General features: G+C 33.0%; 1 protein-coding gene across 1 annotated transcript; it reads right to left on the bottom strand.

Moving 5' to 3' along the window:
* Positions 1-8,878: 8,878 nt before the first annotated feature.
* On the bottom strand, positions 8,879-12,478 carry LOC115961127 (probable receptor-like serine/threonine-protein kinase At5g57670). Its single transcript, XM_031080161.1, has 10 exons — positions 12,270-12,478; positions 11,859-11,977; positions 11,593-11,711; positions 11,397-11,497; positions 10,919-11,317; positions 10,456-10,710; positions 10,046-10,203; positions 9,743-9,958; positions 9,307-9,456; positions 8,879-9,214 (listed from the first exon to the last, which is right to left on the bottom strand). The coding sequence occupies exons 1-10, from the start codon at positions 12,400-12,402 to the stop codon at positions 9,068-9,070; spliced, it is 1,797 nt and encodes a 598-aa protein (XP_030936021.1). The 5' UTR covers positions 12,403-12,478; the 3' UTR covers positions 8,879-9,067.
* Positions 12,479-18,192: the final 5,714 nt, after the last annotated feature.

Genomic DNA, 18,192 nt, shown 5'->3' with positions numbered 1-18,192 from the left:
TTGATTTACAACGAGTGGCTAGCATAATTCCTTGACCAATTTCTAATTTCTAAACGTAGTTCTCAATGGCGACACCAATCATGAATCAACCATGCTCAAACAGTGAAGCCAACGCAAGTAGCAAAATGTTGGCATTGGATTTCTGATCATCTCTCTCATGGTTCAAACCTTTACTAAACAGTATGGTGCAATTGCTTAGCTTTAGAAGGGATCAATTAAGATCGCCTACTGATTAGTTCTCTTAGACTTCGTAAAACTAAGAGTTTTATGTACTCTGAGAGAGAGAGAGAGAGAGAGAGAGAGAGAGAGAGTTGTATTCATGTTGTGTAAAAGGACTTGTGAGACATCTATCTCCAAATATCAAGTTTCAATTCTATTTCCAATCCTATTTTTTTTCTTTGGTGCTGGAGAATACTAACCCAAACTCCTAATCATTAGGCAATTAATACTGTTGTAACAACGTAATACATATATATAAATTATATTTCTAATTTGTGACACATTAATTCACTGAGTTTATATAGTAAAATTTCTAGTTTTTATTTATTTATTATTTTTTTTTAGGGGGGTGGGAGATAATTAAGGGGAGGAGATTTGAATCTTTACTTCCCTATTGCAAATACTATAAAGTGCCAATTAAGTTACAAGCCTTTCGATAATTTGTATTTGTATCATCCTTATTATCACTTAAGCCACAATTGGTATGTTGTAATAAGTTTTGTAATAGAATGGTAATTTATGTGTAATAACTAATAACTATTCGGTTAATTTTTGCATCTTTGTTTCATGAAATGGTTATTCCTTGATAATAATTATTCCTTAATTTTTTTTTGAGAATAATTATTCCTTAAATTGAGAAATAAGTATTCCTAAAGAAAATGCTAGCTACAAATTATTTTACAAACTAATAATGTGGTGAGTGGTTATTAGTAAGTAAAAATATAATGTTAATGGTGGATCCAAATGAGAACAAATAATAATTTGCTACATTAATAGTCTGTAAAAATGTTATAAAATAGTTAGTGACTATAACATTACTCCTTAATACATATAAAAAGAATAATTTTTCTAGTACAACATTTTTTATTCTCAATAATAAAAATTATTATTTCTAATGTAATTTTTATTTGGTGTACCAAAATGTGCCCTAATTTTAAAAATTTTATGGGCATTCAGAAGCACCCAAAGAACGTAAGGAAAAATAGCTAGGGATATGTTAGAAACGTATTGCAATTCTTCATTCTTCTTAAGGAAAGTGTGATTTTTCTTTTATTTGTTTTACAAGGAGCCTAACTTTAGTTCTAATTAAGTGCATGCACAAGGAAAATTAGGCACACAATAAATTATTATATAGAGCCGAATAGTAATTCCTAATCAACAATATTCATTGAATTATAACAAAAATAAAAATAAAAATAAAAATCAACAATATTAAACTATTTCTTAAAATTAAATCCTCCATATGATGGCCAATGGCCATGCCTTAAGCCCCATCACTGATGAACGTTGATGTGAATTTCTAGTACTTTTGCACTTTGCAAAAATTGAGAAGAAATTAAACAAAGAAAGTAGGATTGTTAGTTAATCTATGTGAAAGTAATTGCCTACTACTCATAACTTGTCATCTTTATAAGTTGTAGAAATAAAATCGATGAAGAAGTTGTGTCCATAACATTTCTATTTTTTATTAATGAGTTTAGCTTGAGACCCGATATGATACAAACATATTTATTAATTTGATCACGTGCCTACATCATGTCGGATCTAATACACTAGATCAATCGACCGAAACTTTACCCTTTATTTATTTCCTTGTCTAATATTACTTCGAATCTCATAGTAGTTATATTGAGGTAGGAATAAGATTTACCCAACTGTGTTGTATCCTCTTTTTTTGTCACAGATTATCCCTTAAGTTAACACAAAAAGGGTTAAAAGTGTTACAGTTTTCTTTCTCTTTGATATAGTCAGTAGTCACATCGATGATCAATGATTGATTCACACTTTTTTTTTTCTTCTATTTTTGAAAACACTATTAATAGTCACACATAATCTATGTATCTATTTTTGTTCGAAGTTTTGAAGCATGAACTTACATATTCCTCGTTATGAATTAGATATTAGGATTATCTGCATTTGACAGTGACAAATTTGATAATTTTAAATTAAATATATAAACTTAAAGATATATACAACTTCACATGATTAAAACTTTAAATAATGTATTATTTTGTATAGTATCATATCTAAAAATAAAATAATAACAGAAAAATGATAAGCTAATTATTAGCCCTAAGGGAATGTTTGGACTTTGGGTGGTCCATAACACAAGGTAAGTAAAACATTGAAGAAGAGAGAGATCAACTACAGTGTTGGATTTCAAAAAATAGTTTGCACCTTATATCTTATCTCTATCCCAAACAATTTAAAAAATAATAAATAAGTTTTTCACAATCCAAGAATATGTGATTTCATCCAAAAACAAATAGAGTATTATTATACTCACGTTCAAATAATAAACTATATTGGTTACCTCGTTTTACTCATTTTTTGTTTATCAAAAAAGAAAAAAAGAAAAGAAAAGAAAAGTGTGAAAGAGAAAGTTGTGAAAAATGGAAAAAAGTGTCGGCTTGAAATGCATGTGCACGTGGAGTCCCTGTCAAAGGAGGGGTGGGTTCCACGAAGGGTGGGGTCAACACCATGCAGTTCACGTGGACCACCGGCCCACTCCATCTTCACGTGGGCTCTCCTTGTCATCACTCACCACTGTCGAAAGTGGTCCAGTCCAACCATCCCCACTATTAATAATCACTAAAATCTCTCTTTTCACTCATCACATTGTTGTTTATTTTCTTGTCCACTACTTGCTATCACTATAGTCTATACGGCTATACCTCACCCCACTTTTATTTATCTACTTGAATAGTCAACGCCCCCCATTCACCCTAGCTTACCATATTTTCTGGCATCGGATCCCAAATATTATTCATAATGAAAACTTATAATCATTGGACTATAATAAATTGGTACTCATTCCTCTTACAAGAATAGCACATCATGCAATAAATTTAGGACCCGTTTGGATTGAACTTATTTTAACTGAAATTGAAAATTGAAAACACTGTAGTAAAATAATTTTTAAATGTGCAAATAGTACTGTGGGATCCATTTTTAATATTTTTAAATGCCTGAACAGTGTTGCTACAGTGCGTGAATAGTAATTTTTATCTCCTGCACAGTAAAATCATGTGATTTTACTGTGCATGCGCTGAAGAAAAAAAAAAAAAAAAACCCAAAACGCTACACGCAGACGTGCAAAATGCGTAATCCAAACGGGTACTTAATTAATTAGACTAATTATTATATGTGAGGAAAAAAATATATATGAATTTCAATATTATTTATAGGACACCTAAGTACTTAAATAGTACTCGGGTGAACTTAGCCTATATGTTTGAGTTTATGTCACACCTCATACCAATGGACTTACCACTCAGATTAGATATACCTCTGTGTGTGATTGATTTGTTTATGCATTTAAATGAAAACTGACGTAACTAATTCTTTAATTTGCCTAACACAAAAGTTATTTAGCTTATAAGATATGATTGATTTATTTATGCATATGAATGAAAACCAACATAACTAATTCTTTGATTTGCCTAACACAAAAAGTTCTTAACTTATAAGATATTTAAGAGTTCTTTTCTCATAGGACTTTTCTCATTAAGTAACCATTATCATGTTACTTTATATTAGAAGGAGAAGATGGAGGGAGATAAGAGATAAATTGCATCTTGATAAGTTAGTGGTTAGATCCATAGTTTTTGAGGTAGTCGAGACTCGAGTCCAATACTCCTATATTGGTAGCTACTATTTTATTTTTCTTTAAATAAGAAAATAACAAAATGAGTCGGGGAAGTTAAAAAAAATAATGAGATAAAAGAGGCTTCCCATGTACAAAAAATTGGGGCTATAGAGCATATAAATAGAGATAAAAAAATGTTTTTTTTTTTTGATAAACATAAAAAAATATGTTATGCCTACCATTGGTGTGGCCAAGCAAATATGTTTAACAAGGTTAAATGGATATGTTCTTTAGGAAAATGCAAGAGATATGGTAAATTCAAGCCAATAAATTTGTTTGACTCTATTATATTATAATATTTAGCAATATATAGGAGAGTAAAATATAAAGGTTGAGAAACTTGTCATAGTTTCACGCATGGAACGAAGATAAGATTTTTTATTTTTATTTTGGTTGAAAGCCCAATAATTCTGAGCAACAATTGCTATAGTAGAAGTTACATGTGGGTTTGTCTCTTTGATCTTCTATCACATTAATGATGTACAAGAGGAGAGAAATACAAGAAATATAATTCTGAGCAACAATTGCTATTAATAGAAGTTACATGTGGGTTTGTCTCTTTCATCTTCTGTCACATTAATGATGTATACAAGAGGAAAAATACAAGAAATATAATCTGCACCAAATTGTTTCTTGTTAGATACTAAGTGTGCCTTTGGATAGCAAATGTGTCTAGCATTTGTGTCCAAACTTGGGTCCGTGCACTATTCATGGGACCCACAAACCTTTTTTTTAAGTAAAATTTTTATTAAAAATGGGTCCTATGACATTATTCACACATTTAAAAATTATTTTACTATAGTGTTTTCAATTTTCATTAATAAGCGGTATCCAAACAGACCTTAAGTGAAATAAGAAAAATAATAGGAGATTAGTCAGAGAGTGAGAGAAAGAAAACTTGGAGAGTGCTATAAAATGAAGGAGAATCAGTTTCGAACCTACTGAATTAAAGAGAGTGTTGGCATCTTTATTGTTATCAACATGAGGAGTTTTTGGTGAGGGGATTTTATGTTTTTGCTCGTGTGGGAGATACTGAATTTTTTGCCCCCTCTCTACCCTAGCCTCTCTCTTGTGTCCCTTTTAAGCCCAGCCACACCATTTGTGGTCTTTTGTTTATTAGCCGAAGAAGGCATCCCTAAATTGCTTGTAAAATAGTGGGTTGGCTTGAAGAATTGAGTTTCGCAATGATCCAAGCCTTGGGCTGCTGATTTTTAGTCTTGGGCGGTGGATTTATAGACTTATTAGGCAATGAATTTTGTAAGTAGTAGTGGATTTTTGGGAGATTCTACAAATTTGGTCTTACATTGATTAAGGTAATATGATTGATCTTGTCTGGTTTGATTTGTTTATATAAGGGGAACGACAACTTCTAGATCCTCTAAAATTGAGAAGTCGAGAAAATAATATATGTATTGCGTACCTCTCATGGGCTAGTAAGCAATCTAAGCCCATTTGCAATGTTACTTATGGAGACCAAAGTAGTTGCGTAAATGTCCTTTTATGCCCTCCTAACTAGAATTCTTCCATCTTCCACAAGAAAAGGTACACATGGGCTCTCTATTTATTATTTTGTAATAAGTATTTTAACAAGCTCATAGATCTTAAAAAAGTGTCATTAAGGATTCAATATTATCTTCAATTGCTTACCTCTCTTCATTGCCAATGACAAAAAACTTATATGTTTTAGGTCCAACGGAATAGATGTTGGCAACCTATGACAAAAAGATTGAGTCTTGTTGAGTTTTTCATGTAAAGTTATAAGTCTGTACAATGTCCCATTAAAAAAAAAGAAGTTATAAGTCCAATACGAAAGCCTAAAATTAGCCAAAGAAAATGAGTTTCTATAAGTTCAAATGCAAGTTAAATCGATCAAAATGAGTTCGACTCTTTTTCAATTTCAAGTTTCATTGGTCGAGAATATATTCATTTTTTCATATCTAACGTAATTTATTTAGTTGGTTGCACATGGGTTTTTGTAACCCTAATGGAGAGATTATATATAGGCTCATTAAGCATGATTTATTAAGAGTTTGGATAGGCTACCCTAAGCTTTTCAGAGAATAGATTTGAGCCTCCACCTATTCAGCCAGTGAGAGTTTAAGAGCAAATAGAGAAAAAGCAATATGATGTTGCCACTACCATAGTGCATATCGTGTTTGAAGCCATAAAGCCATCCCTGTGTTTATTGTAAAGATTAAATCTTCAAGAGTTTCTTGGAGTCACAAGCGGGGAGTTCATGTGACAATTTACTAGTAGAAGAGTCTGTAGATTTGAAGTTGCATGCCATCACATTAGTAAGTACTCCCTCCGTTCCAATTTGTTTGTTTTGTTTGAAAAGTCAAACTTTTTAAGAAAATATTATTTATTGTCTTGTCTGCCTTATAAAAATGTATAAGTTTTTAAAACTATTCTTAAGTAAATTTATCAATTTTTTTAAAAGAGTTATTCTTAATGAGGCGACTAAAAAGGTGCCCTAATTAGATTGATTTTTTAAAAATATTTGTTAGTTTTCTTTTCAAATAGTTTTGAAAATAAAGTAGGGGTATAACATGAATATTAGTAAATTAATGACTTCTATTTTTAGAAACAGGACAATATTTTAGGACATCCCAAAATAGAATAGAGGACAAACAAACTAGGACAGATGGAGTATTACAAGAGATAGTAGTAGATTTAGTGAATCTATTTACCTTGGGATTAATATTTGATAGGTTAAATCACTCCAGGTATTATATAGATGTGTTGTGTTTTCCGCTAAACTTATTGTTTTATTGCTTTATTCGTGACATATTTAACCTGTGGCAATTAAGCTAGGAATCAATATGAATTCATAACCGATAAGTTATTTAAAATTAATTAATTCTGCTGTAAAATCAACCAAATGGTCTAAAAAAAAACCCTAACATTAGCCTTGAAAATGATTGGTGAAAGGATTCTCTCTCCAAAGTGGTTAAATTGGCCATCGAAGAAGTCAAACCAAGCTCCAATTAATCATTATATCTTTATTTTTTTTTTAAACAGGAATTTCCCATTCTGGTATAAATGTCTGCACTTGATTGTGAAGGTTTGAGCAAGCTCAAAACTAGTCACGCTCACCAACTGTTGATCGAGCTTAATGCTAATCCAATTTATATTATTAGAACCATCGTATTCACATGGTGGGTCACAAGTTTTTAGGGGCGGATACTGTTTAAGTACAAAGCTTATTGATGCTATCTAGAGTTAGTTCTAAGGGAATCAATCTCATACCGGAGGTTGTACCGGTTTAACCAGTGAAATGATATATTTCGATATTGATCAATACCGATGTAATGTTTCGGGTTTATCGCTATTTTTTTAATATATATATATATATTATAATAAATATAAAAGTTTATCATAAAACATTAACTCAATTCAGAATAAATTATTCATAGTTTTAGACTTTAACATCAACAAAAAGAAAAAGAAAAAACAATATAAAAAACAGAAAACTTAATTGTTCATTGCATACTAAGAAAACAAATAATACTAATAAGTTAATGCAAATAAGTTACCATTCTACCCTTACAAAAAATTAAAAAATTACAAAACTAAAAAAAAAAAAAAAAAAAAAAAGCTTTTTTCTATACTGGTCGGTACGCTTGATACTGATTGGTACACCCGAAATTGGCTGGTACACCCAATATTTAAACCGGTACAAAATGTTGGCGTTTCGATACCGGTACATATACTAGAATGGTACATACCGGTCAGTACAGTATCGACCACATTGGTTGGTTCACTGGACATTTGACAGGTATTTGTTTAGGGTTATGGTTGATTGCTAAAGCAAACACAATTTATATGATAAATTATGGTTTGTTCCAAAAACTTAAAACCAGTTAGAAAATAATGAATTTAGAAGAAAGCTGTAACTTTTATTAATTAAAAGTAGTCAAGTCAGCTAAAATTACAGCAATAAGATATGGAGGAACATCTTTCATTTACACTGAAAAGTCGCTAACATGTATAGTATGTCTAGTAAGGTTACTTATGAGCAACATAATCCTCTTGTCTCCTAATATGAGAAAAATTACAATCAACAAAAGAATCAATAATAAATTTCACCTCCTCAATCAAATGATCATAGGAGGCAAAGGAAGCATCACTAGCATTATCATCTTCTAAAATATTGCTATTGAGTTGAGTATAGAAAGGAATAAAATAGTAAGATAAGTCCCAGTCTTTTTTGGATAACTCCACAAAGTCAAACTTTGCTAACTCTTTATCAATTTGTTTGATATGGGAATCAAACAAATTAAGAGGGATATGAGGATTTACCAAATCAGGAACAGTGGTAATAGAGGTTGATTTGAAAAATCGCTATCTGTGGAAACTATTGGAATATTTCACCCCCAGTGTTTCCAAAACGGCTCAAAATGATGAATTTAATCTTTAATCTTTATTTTAACTTCCCTTGCATATGATTCTAAATAAAAAAATCCCCCCCCCCCCTTATGGGCCCAATTAACTTTATTAATTTTTTTTTGAAGGCATTAACTTTATTAATTTGAAATTTAAGTTATTAAGGAATTGTGAATTTAATCTTTGAACTATCATTCTAACATTTCTCTTTTTGGACTCCCAAACTCACCTTTATTAATTTAAAATTTAAGTTGAAAAATTGTGAATTTAATTATTTAACTATTATTCGAACATTTTTTTTTGGGGCTGTGGTACATTAACATTACCAACTACCGAGTGTCCCAAATGTTAAAACTATTTGAAAATATTGCATTTACTAATTTAACAATTATTCTAACAATATAAAAGGATCAAAGAAATTGCCTTTTCAATTCTTCCAGAACATCCCATATCCTGATATCCATATATGAAAGTACACTTGCTATGTAAAAACTAAAAAGCTGCATACTATTACATAATAATTTGATTTTTGTATCAAGAACTCTAAATAAATTTCATTCTTGCTTAATAAAAAATTATACTAAACTGTAACACATGAATCACACAGGACTCAATATAAAACAAACAAACAAAGAAATCTTTGAAACTTTTGTACTCTACATAACCTCCAATCCAGGACTTCAAAATACATAAGTTACAAATAAGCAGCCAGCTTTTGATTTAATTCTTAGTCAAACTATATGATTCTCCTGTCACAAGAAACTCAAAAATCATCAGATGGGAAAAAAGAGAAATAAAAATTGACCTATGTACTCATAAATAATCCTCCAGAGAAATATCTGATGGAACATCATATCCAAAAACCATGGAGTAATCATCCAACTCATCTGAGGTAAACTTGGGAATCCTCCAGCTCTTTGCAACCCCAGAGTCATGGCCATTGGTTAGAAGCTCCAACACCTAAGGAATCAAGCAATGGTTTTATAATCAGATTGTGTTACTTGTATGAATGGACTCAATATTGTATCTAAAAGAAGACACAAAACATGTACCTCACTCATTGATGGACGCCATGCTGAGGACTGTCTTACACAGTAAGAAGCTGTTAGCACTACTCTATGCAACTGTTCCACATCATATTTGCCTTTCATTTTTGGATCAGCTAGTTGGGCAAGGTTTCCTGACTCCATAAGAGGCTTGGCCTACATATAAAAAAATCATTTTAGCAAATAGTTCTTGGATAAATTTGTTCAGAGTGTTAGAGATATCATGCCCAAGAGGGTCAAACCTATAGTAGGCTCATGTACTTGTACAACAATTAAACTAAACCCACGGTTAGCCTCAGGTTAACCTAAGGTTTTCTAATATATAGACCTTACATTATTTCTCAAATTTATTGTAGGCTCATGTACTTCTAGTGCAAAAAATAGGTTTTGGTTTCTTGGACCATAATATCTCTAGCACAGACATTGATGACAGTTTACATACCCAAAGCAGGATATTTTGCATTGATGAATCCACAGGCGTCCGCCCAGTGATGATCTCTAAAAGAAGAACCCCAAATGCAAAAACATCAATCTTTTCATCCACAATTCCATGCATGAAGTACTCTGGTGCTAGGTACCCAAATGTACCCTCAATTGGAATCACAGCATGGTGAGTCCATTTGTTAGGAAGCCACTTTGCAAGCCCAAAGTCAGTAATCTACACAAGAAAAAATTATGGAATTAACTAAAACTGTCAAGAAAATTATTATTCTACAGAATTTCAGTAAGTGATTTGTGTCTTCACCTGGGGTTCATAATCTGGACCAAGAAGGACATTTGAAGCCTTTATGTCACGATGTATTATTCGATGCTTGCAACATTCATGAAGATAATGCAGACCCTTTGCAATTCCAATGACAATCTTATATCTAATTGACCACTCAAGTGACTTGCATGTTTTACCTGGTCATAGTTCAAACAGTTAATCCTTGAAAAATTAATTGAATTTCCCCTAACTGTCCTAAAATGGTGAAGTGCATTTGTTCTCATATAATGAATCCGTTTCTTCCTCCTTAAATCTGTCTGATTTTTTTGAAGGTATTTGCATATAATGTAATGATACTGTGCTTATTTAGAAGAAAAAAATGTAGTATTTTCTAAACAAAACAATGTGCATATACTGAAATTGAAAAGAGAAATAGAGGCCCTTCTTACCATGCAATGCAGTTGACAAATTTCCATTTTGGGAGAAATTGAAAATTAGGTAGAGTCCATTTTCAAAACAGCACCCAAGCAAGTCAGCTGTATTAGGATGGGATACATGTCCAATTATACCCAATTCTGTGAGGAACTCTTTCTCCTTTTTAGCATCCTTGTTGTCCTTGGCCAACCTCTTCACTGCAATGGTTTTTCCATCAGAAAGATCACCTCTATATACTTCTGAATACCCGCCCTGGCCTACTATATAATCTGATGTTCGGTGCAAACAAACATGAAAAAACATTTAGTCAATCTGTTGCTATGACAGATTACTAGCGTATTCCCACAAAATATTGACACAAAATACTAGTAATTGTTTCAAGAACTTGAAAGGAACTTATAGAGTCAGAAATGCTGCTGAGACTAATATTGCCACAATTAATATTGTCAAAAGCTTTTAAGGCCTTTTCAATATTACCTTGGTGGAAGTTGTTTGTAGCATTGGAGATTTCCTCAAAGCTGAAGCACTTAATCAAAGGCTGCTTCATTTCTTTGTTGGATAAACTAACATTTCTTTTCCTTAATGGAGAACCAAAGAATGAGGCAATAAGTTTGTACGGAGACAGCTGCTGCTTCCTTGTCTTGGATTGGATCTTAAACTTGGAAGCAAGAGGAGGAGACTCCGTGTTGCTTGTGTCCCCAGAGCTAGAAGTATCATCTTCTGTGCTGTAAGATTCTCCCCTAAGTTCATCTAGTATAGTTGTTGGTGAATGGTTGTCTTTCTTGTTGTCCAAGAAAACAGGGTTTTGATCAGGGGAGGCTGCCCTGTCACTATGAATATTCCCCTTTGACCACCTTAAGCTAGATTGATAACTTTCTGCAAAAAATGACACATTAGAAGATTTTCTATTAAAGAAGTTCATATTCCATCCTGGATTTGTCTTTTTGAAAAGTACCTTCAGAATTTGGAGAATATGTATCTAGATATTGTTGAGCTCTTCCACATTTTCCAACTGAAACCAATGTACAGCTATCTGGGGCATGCTTAAAGCAATACCTTGAGGAAAGAAAATTAATAGAGAAAAGAAAGTTTATCAATGACTTATCTATAGGAATGGAATTAAAACTTTTAAAACTAACCAGATTTCTTACCTATTTGTACTGTTTCTTGAGCCACGAAGAAGAAGAATGTTAGCTGAACTGGATTTCACTTCCTCAATCAAACCTTTTCCAACACTGGGGCTGAAACCCACTCTAGCTTCCAAATTTACCTGGAAATGGAATATCAATGAGCATTGTACTTTTAACTCTAGAAGGAAATTATTAAAATTTTGAAACATTGTTAAATTTATATATTACACAGAGTATTTGAGATATGTTCAGTGGGGCATATTTTGACATATCACCAAGCCTAGTACCTGCTTAGACTGGCAAGTCTGGGCAAATTCTCCAAGAACAGATATGACATAGGCTTTAGCCTGGCGAAATTTTGATTGCTTTTTCTTTGCCAACTCATGCTTCTTCTTCTCATCACCAACTGTTGATTAACATAAGTAAGTTAAATTTCAGCTAATGCTACTCTTTTGATGACAAAAATCATGAAAAGGGTATGCACTCTAATAAACTCCCATTAGCAAATTATAAGAAAGCATGAAATGCAACAACAATGAGTGCTTAACCTGGGAGAAAGTGCTGGAAAATAATGCAAAAAGATAAATTCAGTAACTTTTTTCAAATTGTGATTTATGAGGTACTGAGTTGAAATTTGAAAGACTAACAAACTCGACAAGCCGCCGGCATTTAAGTTTCATAAAGTTAAAGACACTAACCAAGAATGTGTATGGCAACAATGGTGTCATTTGGATGGGCTAGGACTCTGATTGCCCATGAGAGAGCTTCTTTGCTGTCATCTGAGTCTAATGAGAGGCCTATGAGTATTTTAGAAGGTGCAGAAGGGATCATTGTCAATTGCAAATTGGCCGACAGGTTTTAGTTCAGTTGAGTTCGTGCAGAGAATTTCAGTTATTGGATTTTATGATTCTTGTCAACCATATATGAATGGTGGGAGAGTCAGTTTTAGAACATATAGGTGACAAAACAGCATGATTAAGTTTCAGTTGGAAAGTGAGACCACCTCAGCTCTCATTGTAATGTATTCTTGTTTAAGAAGCATATAAATCCTTTTACATTGGCAATAAAATTGATTACTCTGTCTTGAATTAAGTGTTATGGTTGGGTGCTTTGGGGTATAAGCAAAGGTGGTGGCCATATGTTTGATTTATCTTGCTCTATAAGCCAAAATAAGGCCTCCCCTCACACTAGTAATAAAAGTACTTCTTCGCTCCATTTGGTAGGAGACTCAAATGTGGTTCCTCACTTTATCATGGATGAAACTTTGAGAGGACACTAACCGCTTTTAACTCTTTTTCATGGATAAGAGAGAGAAAGAGAGAGATTTCCAAATCATTGCCTGCGCAATGTCGATAATCTTTATTATAATGGGACAAGTTCATTGGCTTGTCTTGGACGATACATCACATTCATTTTTAATATATATAAAATTTCAGAGATGCAATAATATCCCAAAGTATCACTGAAATACTTGCATCCAACAGCACATGAATGTATCGTAGCATAAGGATCTTGACAGAAAATCTGATTCATTGTCCGTATATGAAATCTAGATTTTTATTTTTATTTTTTATTAATAGGTTACACAAATACGATACCTATCGGGTTTTCAATTTACGACCTCAAAAAAAGTGTCAATTAAATTATAAAATTTGTTCTAGAGTTAACATATGGCCGGGATTTGTAACAGGATATATAAAATCCAAGAAATATTTGTTACATAACTCAGTTAAATAATTGTGACTTTTAGAACTAATGGAAAATTTGTTACTATTAATTATGAAAATCCATCATCTTTTTTTCTATTGCGCAATATGAGTATATGACAAGCTTTCACATATGGAGTAGCACAGCTTGGCATTGCTTCGCGCTACTTACATTAAAACTAATGTGGAAAACTTTGTGCTCTTCAACTTACACAGTACACATGTGCCTTTATTTTCAAGCTTCATGGATGGTACTATTTTGGTTTTTGCCACTTTCAACACCGAACAAGCCCAAAAACATGCAGTCTCTCGTGTGCAATTGGTTAGCTTATTTGTTTTTATTTTTTATTTTTTTAATTTTAAAGTTTATCTAAAAAAATATGTATGAAAAAAAAACCCAGTTTATTTAAACTCACTTTATGTCTCATTTTTAAAGAAAATAAATTGACCAAAACCGTACCATTACAAAATATAAAAGTAACCAAGAAAACATACTTCACAAAAGTAGTGCACAAGAATTTTAACAATTTGATTAAGGTTTAGATCTAACTAATAACACCACCGCACACTCTTGGTGTGATGGTCACTCCACAAATATAAGTTCTTGTGAGGTGTTGGGGGTAAGGGTTAGGGTTCAAGCCTCCAGAAGAGAGATTCACACACATATATACTTAAATTAGAATAGAGTAGAATTTTTATCTTGTATATAAAAAAAAGAAAGAAAAAAAAAGAAAAAAAAAAGCTAACTAATAACATCGAGTGCAAATCAACTATAGATCTCGGATAATTATTATTTTTAGACTGACATTAACTGAAATGGGCGAACGGGGCAAAAATATATTACTTTTCCATAATAGCTGACTACATTTTCTTGTAAAACCTTGGCCACACTAAAAAAAATCGGTTGAACAAGAAAACACATATGTATAATTGTTTTATGACATTATTTTGTAAAACATTTTCCAAACTCTTTCTTGCATAGACCAGACCACCTATTCCTCTCTCTTTTTCGCATAGACTCCCATCCCCCCTTCTTGATCTTTGCCGATCTACTGATGTAGTTGATCTGTAATGGGTGTCTGGGATTTTTTATCACTGATCTGTAATGGGTTTTGGTTGTGGATATGTATATCCGCAATGAAAGAAAGTTTTCATATTTTATGTCAAGCCAAACACCAAAAAATGATTTCTAGAACATTTTCATGAATACTACCAAAAACCGAAAAACAAATTTCCGTATCTACATTGGAAAATATTATACAACAAAACATACAAAACCATAAAAAGATAAAACCTTCCCTTTTGTATTCTTTTATTTTATTTTTTTAAATCAAGTTTAATCCCAACCTCCCCCAAATAAAATAAAAGTTCATTTCAAGAAATCTATGGGAGTTACATTTTAAGGATATTTATAATAATTTTATTTTATTTATTTTATGGGATATTTATAATAATGTTAATACATATAAGGTGTGTGAGTCTCTTTTGTTAGACAGTTCCCAGGCCTAATGCTGATGTGGGATCTCAGGTCACTGCGAAGGGGTTGGAGTAGAAGTTGAGTGAACTAGGTCCAGTTCTTTGCGCCTTATTGGGATTGTTATATGAATCGGTCTATGCACAAGTCACATAGAACACCACAAGGAAAAATAGTGCTTTCTCCTAAGTAATAAAATATCATTGTAAGTATTTGAATGTTACAAAATGACTTTCTATTCTTATGAAATGAGTAAAAAAAAAAAAAAAATCATAATATTCACAATAGAAAAGAGATTAAAAATAGAATATTTAAGGCTTATCTTTTATTGTGTGAACTGCTTTCTGCGACAGATGTCCTTCACTTGGTTCCTTAGGAAAGAGATCGTAGTAGTTCCTCCATGGTGGTTCCTTGGAAAAGATGTTGCAGTGGTTCTTCCACTGAACTCTGGTGTGGTATTATTCTAATATTCTGTGGTAGTTCCCTGGGGACAATATATGCCATGGTTTCCTGAGCATTATGTCATGGTTCCCAGAGTGTGATGTCGTGGTTCCCAGGTCGTGATCTTGTGGTTCGTAGAGCATGAGGTCGTGGTTCATTGAGCTATTAAGTCTTTAATCCATGGAACCTAAAACGCTGTTTCCTTGAACCAAGGGGCATTCAATTTGGGGAACTCGGAATATTGGTTCCTTGAGCTACAAGATTTTTCTCCATGCTTACTATGCAATGAATTTTGTCCTTTCCCTTTACCTCTGTAGGTTCTGCATAAGAACAACTATATAATCCAAATATTCTTAAATAATTGTTATTTCCTTCAAGTTAGAATATGCATTCTAAAACATATACATATATATGAATGAACGTCATAAAAAGGGGCTATCCACAAGGTCCTTGGCCCCAATTCTCACAGACTTAATGTTTTTGCACAAGACTTGTGAGATTTGGAACTCAAATCCAAGTTGCTTTACTTGGACATCTCCTTCCAAGATAGTTAGGCGAGGAGGATTTTGTGGGAGAGAGCGAGATCTGATGTGTGCGTGTTTTTGTATGAGTTTCTTTAGAGGCTAAGTGATATTTTTGAAGATCTTGAAGGATATGGGACGAAGTCCTCATTCTTGGCTCTTTTGTTTGATTCTTTTTTTCTCACTCTCAGAACTCCTAGAACTCTCCCTTTGTTATGCTTTAGTGCTCCTTTTATAGTGGACATAGTCTGGTTCCTCCATACGAGGATGTCCTTGGTCTGCTGGGTAAACCATGTCCTCTGACAGGAATCTAAAGGAGTTCATTAGGCAAAGGGTTAGCTTAGTTTGGCAATTTAATTCAAAAGAGTATTTGGCTTTAGCTACAAATGGAAGGTGCTTTCCTGGAAAGTCAAAGAAGTGGGTGGGATATTCAATGCAATGGATGATAGCTTGACAGATAAGGACAACTGAGAGGAAGTTGTGGGGAGATGACATTCAAACAGAGGAACTGAGTGAGGCCATTGGTTCATGTATTCCAAGCAAATACATTAACCAAAGGAAAAACTACTAGTTTCTCCTTTCATCAGAAATCACTCCCTTACTGACCAAACCACTTCTCCCTTACTACCAATTTGAGATTCCATGGGCTTGGACCGTGGGTTAAAAAGATGATGCCTAGTTTGTTGGGTACTTTATGGCTTTTTGCTAGAAATATGAATATGCATGTTGGCTTTCCAATGTGTCAGCCAAAGTCATCTTCGCAAGGTTTTAAAGAGACATTTCAAAGGTCCTAGAACCTTGACGTTGACTCTTTTTGGTTTGTTCATTTTCCCAGAAATGACATAGATTTTGATAGACCAAAAACAAATTGACCCCTTGTGATAAATTAACCAATTATTTAGTCAAGTGAATTAATTAAGTTAATTAACATGCAAACGTATGGTAGCACAAACAAATCACCAATAAACTAAGTATGTCGCGAAAAATAAATTTGACACAGTAATTTGTTTACGAATGGGAAAACCAACACGACAAAAACCCTACCGGGTGATTTTAAGGTCACCACTCCCGAAATTCCATTATTATCATAAGAAGCGGTTACAAGTAAAGGAATCCTAGTACCTTATACTAACTTACAGTTGAACTCTTACCTCAATACCTAATTGGACTTGTTCTGTAGTGACAATTTCTTCTTTTGATGCACGGCTCCCAGTACGTGACTAACTAATTGTGCAGATCCCAGTAAGAGAAGATTGTTGGCTGCAGAGTTCTTTAGTTCATCCACGATGAAGATCAAGAAGATGCTTGGTCACAAAACCCTATGGTGCACAAACACAGCAACTTCTTCACAAGAACGATGAACTAAGGCAAATTCTGTCTCCAGTCACAATTTACTTGAACAAAATTTGCATAACACTTGTGCAACTTGTGAACACTTTGACGGCTCTTAAAATAATCATTTTATATGTCTAGGGTTGTGAGAAAAGAAAGCCCAAACACATAATTATGGATTGGAGTTAAAACAGAACTGGAATTCTATTTTTCATAAATCTCGATAGATACCCTATCTGTCGAGCTGCTATCGAGCCACAGGTTTTAACAGCTCTATAGGTCTCGATAGATAGCTAGCTGTCGAGTTTTAATAAACAACACTTCTTCAGCTTGTTTCTTGGACAAACTTGTATGACTTTAACACTTGATCTTGAAACACAGTTTCTTGAAGTATTAAACACATCCTAGATCTACCCAATTACAAGTAAAGTGCGTTTTGTCAAAGGATTAGCCAATTACATAAAATAGTGACATATGTTCCTAACAAGTGAATCACATATGTCCTAACAATCTTCCCCTTGGGCAATCCGTGACAAAACTACAACAAACAAATGAACATATGAGAGAAGTCATAAATCACTCAACTTATATTCACTTGTTGAATATAATAAAATCTATCCTAACACAAATTCTTGAAAAACTTTTCAAGAAGAGAGTTTATGACAAGTAGACTTTGACAACCTGTATTTTTGAAACACTTTAAACAAAACTCATCAAGGCATCTTTGTGTGAAACAGAAATAAATAGATTGCATACAAGTAATAAGAACCATGTGTATAAAGAAAGAAAAGAAATAACACATGCAAGGGTAGGTGAAAGAAACATACATCAACATATATAAAGAAGATAGGTACAATGTATGTCAATAATGGTCACAAAACACATGTACAAGAATAAATGTATCTAAAAATAGAGAAAAGAAAAAGATACAAGTAATCCTCACTACTTCCTTAAAAAATATCAACACTCCTTCTAACAAAAATGTTCTATACTAACTCTCTCCCTAAGAATGACTACTTTTATATCCAAAACCACTCCCCCTTTTCGTCACGAGTGACAAAGGGTAAGAGTGTTAAGTAGACATCTCATCGGTAGAGCTAGCATCTCCATCATTATCATCATCAGAAGTATCATCGTTATCACCATT

The sequence above is a fragment of the Quercus lobata genome, chromosome 2, assembly GCF_001633185.2.
Source record: "Quercus lobata isolate SW786 chromosome 2, ValleyOak3.0 Primary Assembly, whole genome shotgun sequence".
NCBI classification, from domain to species: domain Eukaryota; kingdom Viridiplantae; phylum Streptophyta; class Magnoliopsida; order Fagales; family Fagaceae; genus Quercus; species Quercus lobata.
The sequence above is the reverse complement of the archived record's forward strand: the minus strand, read 5'-3'. Positions and strand labels throughout refer to the sequence as shown.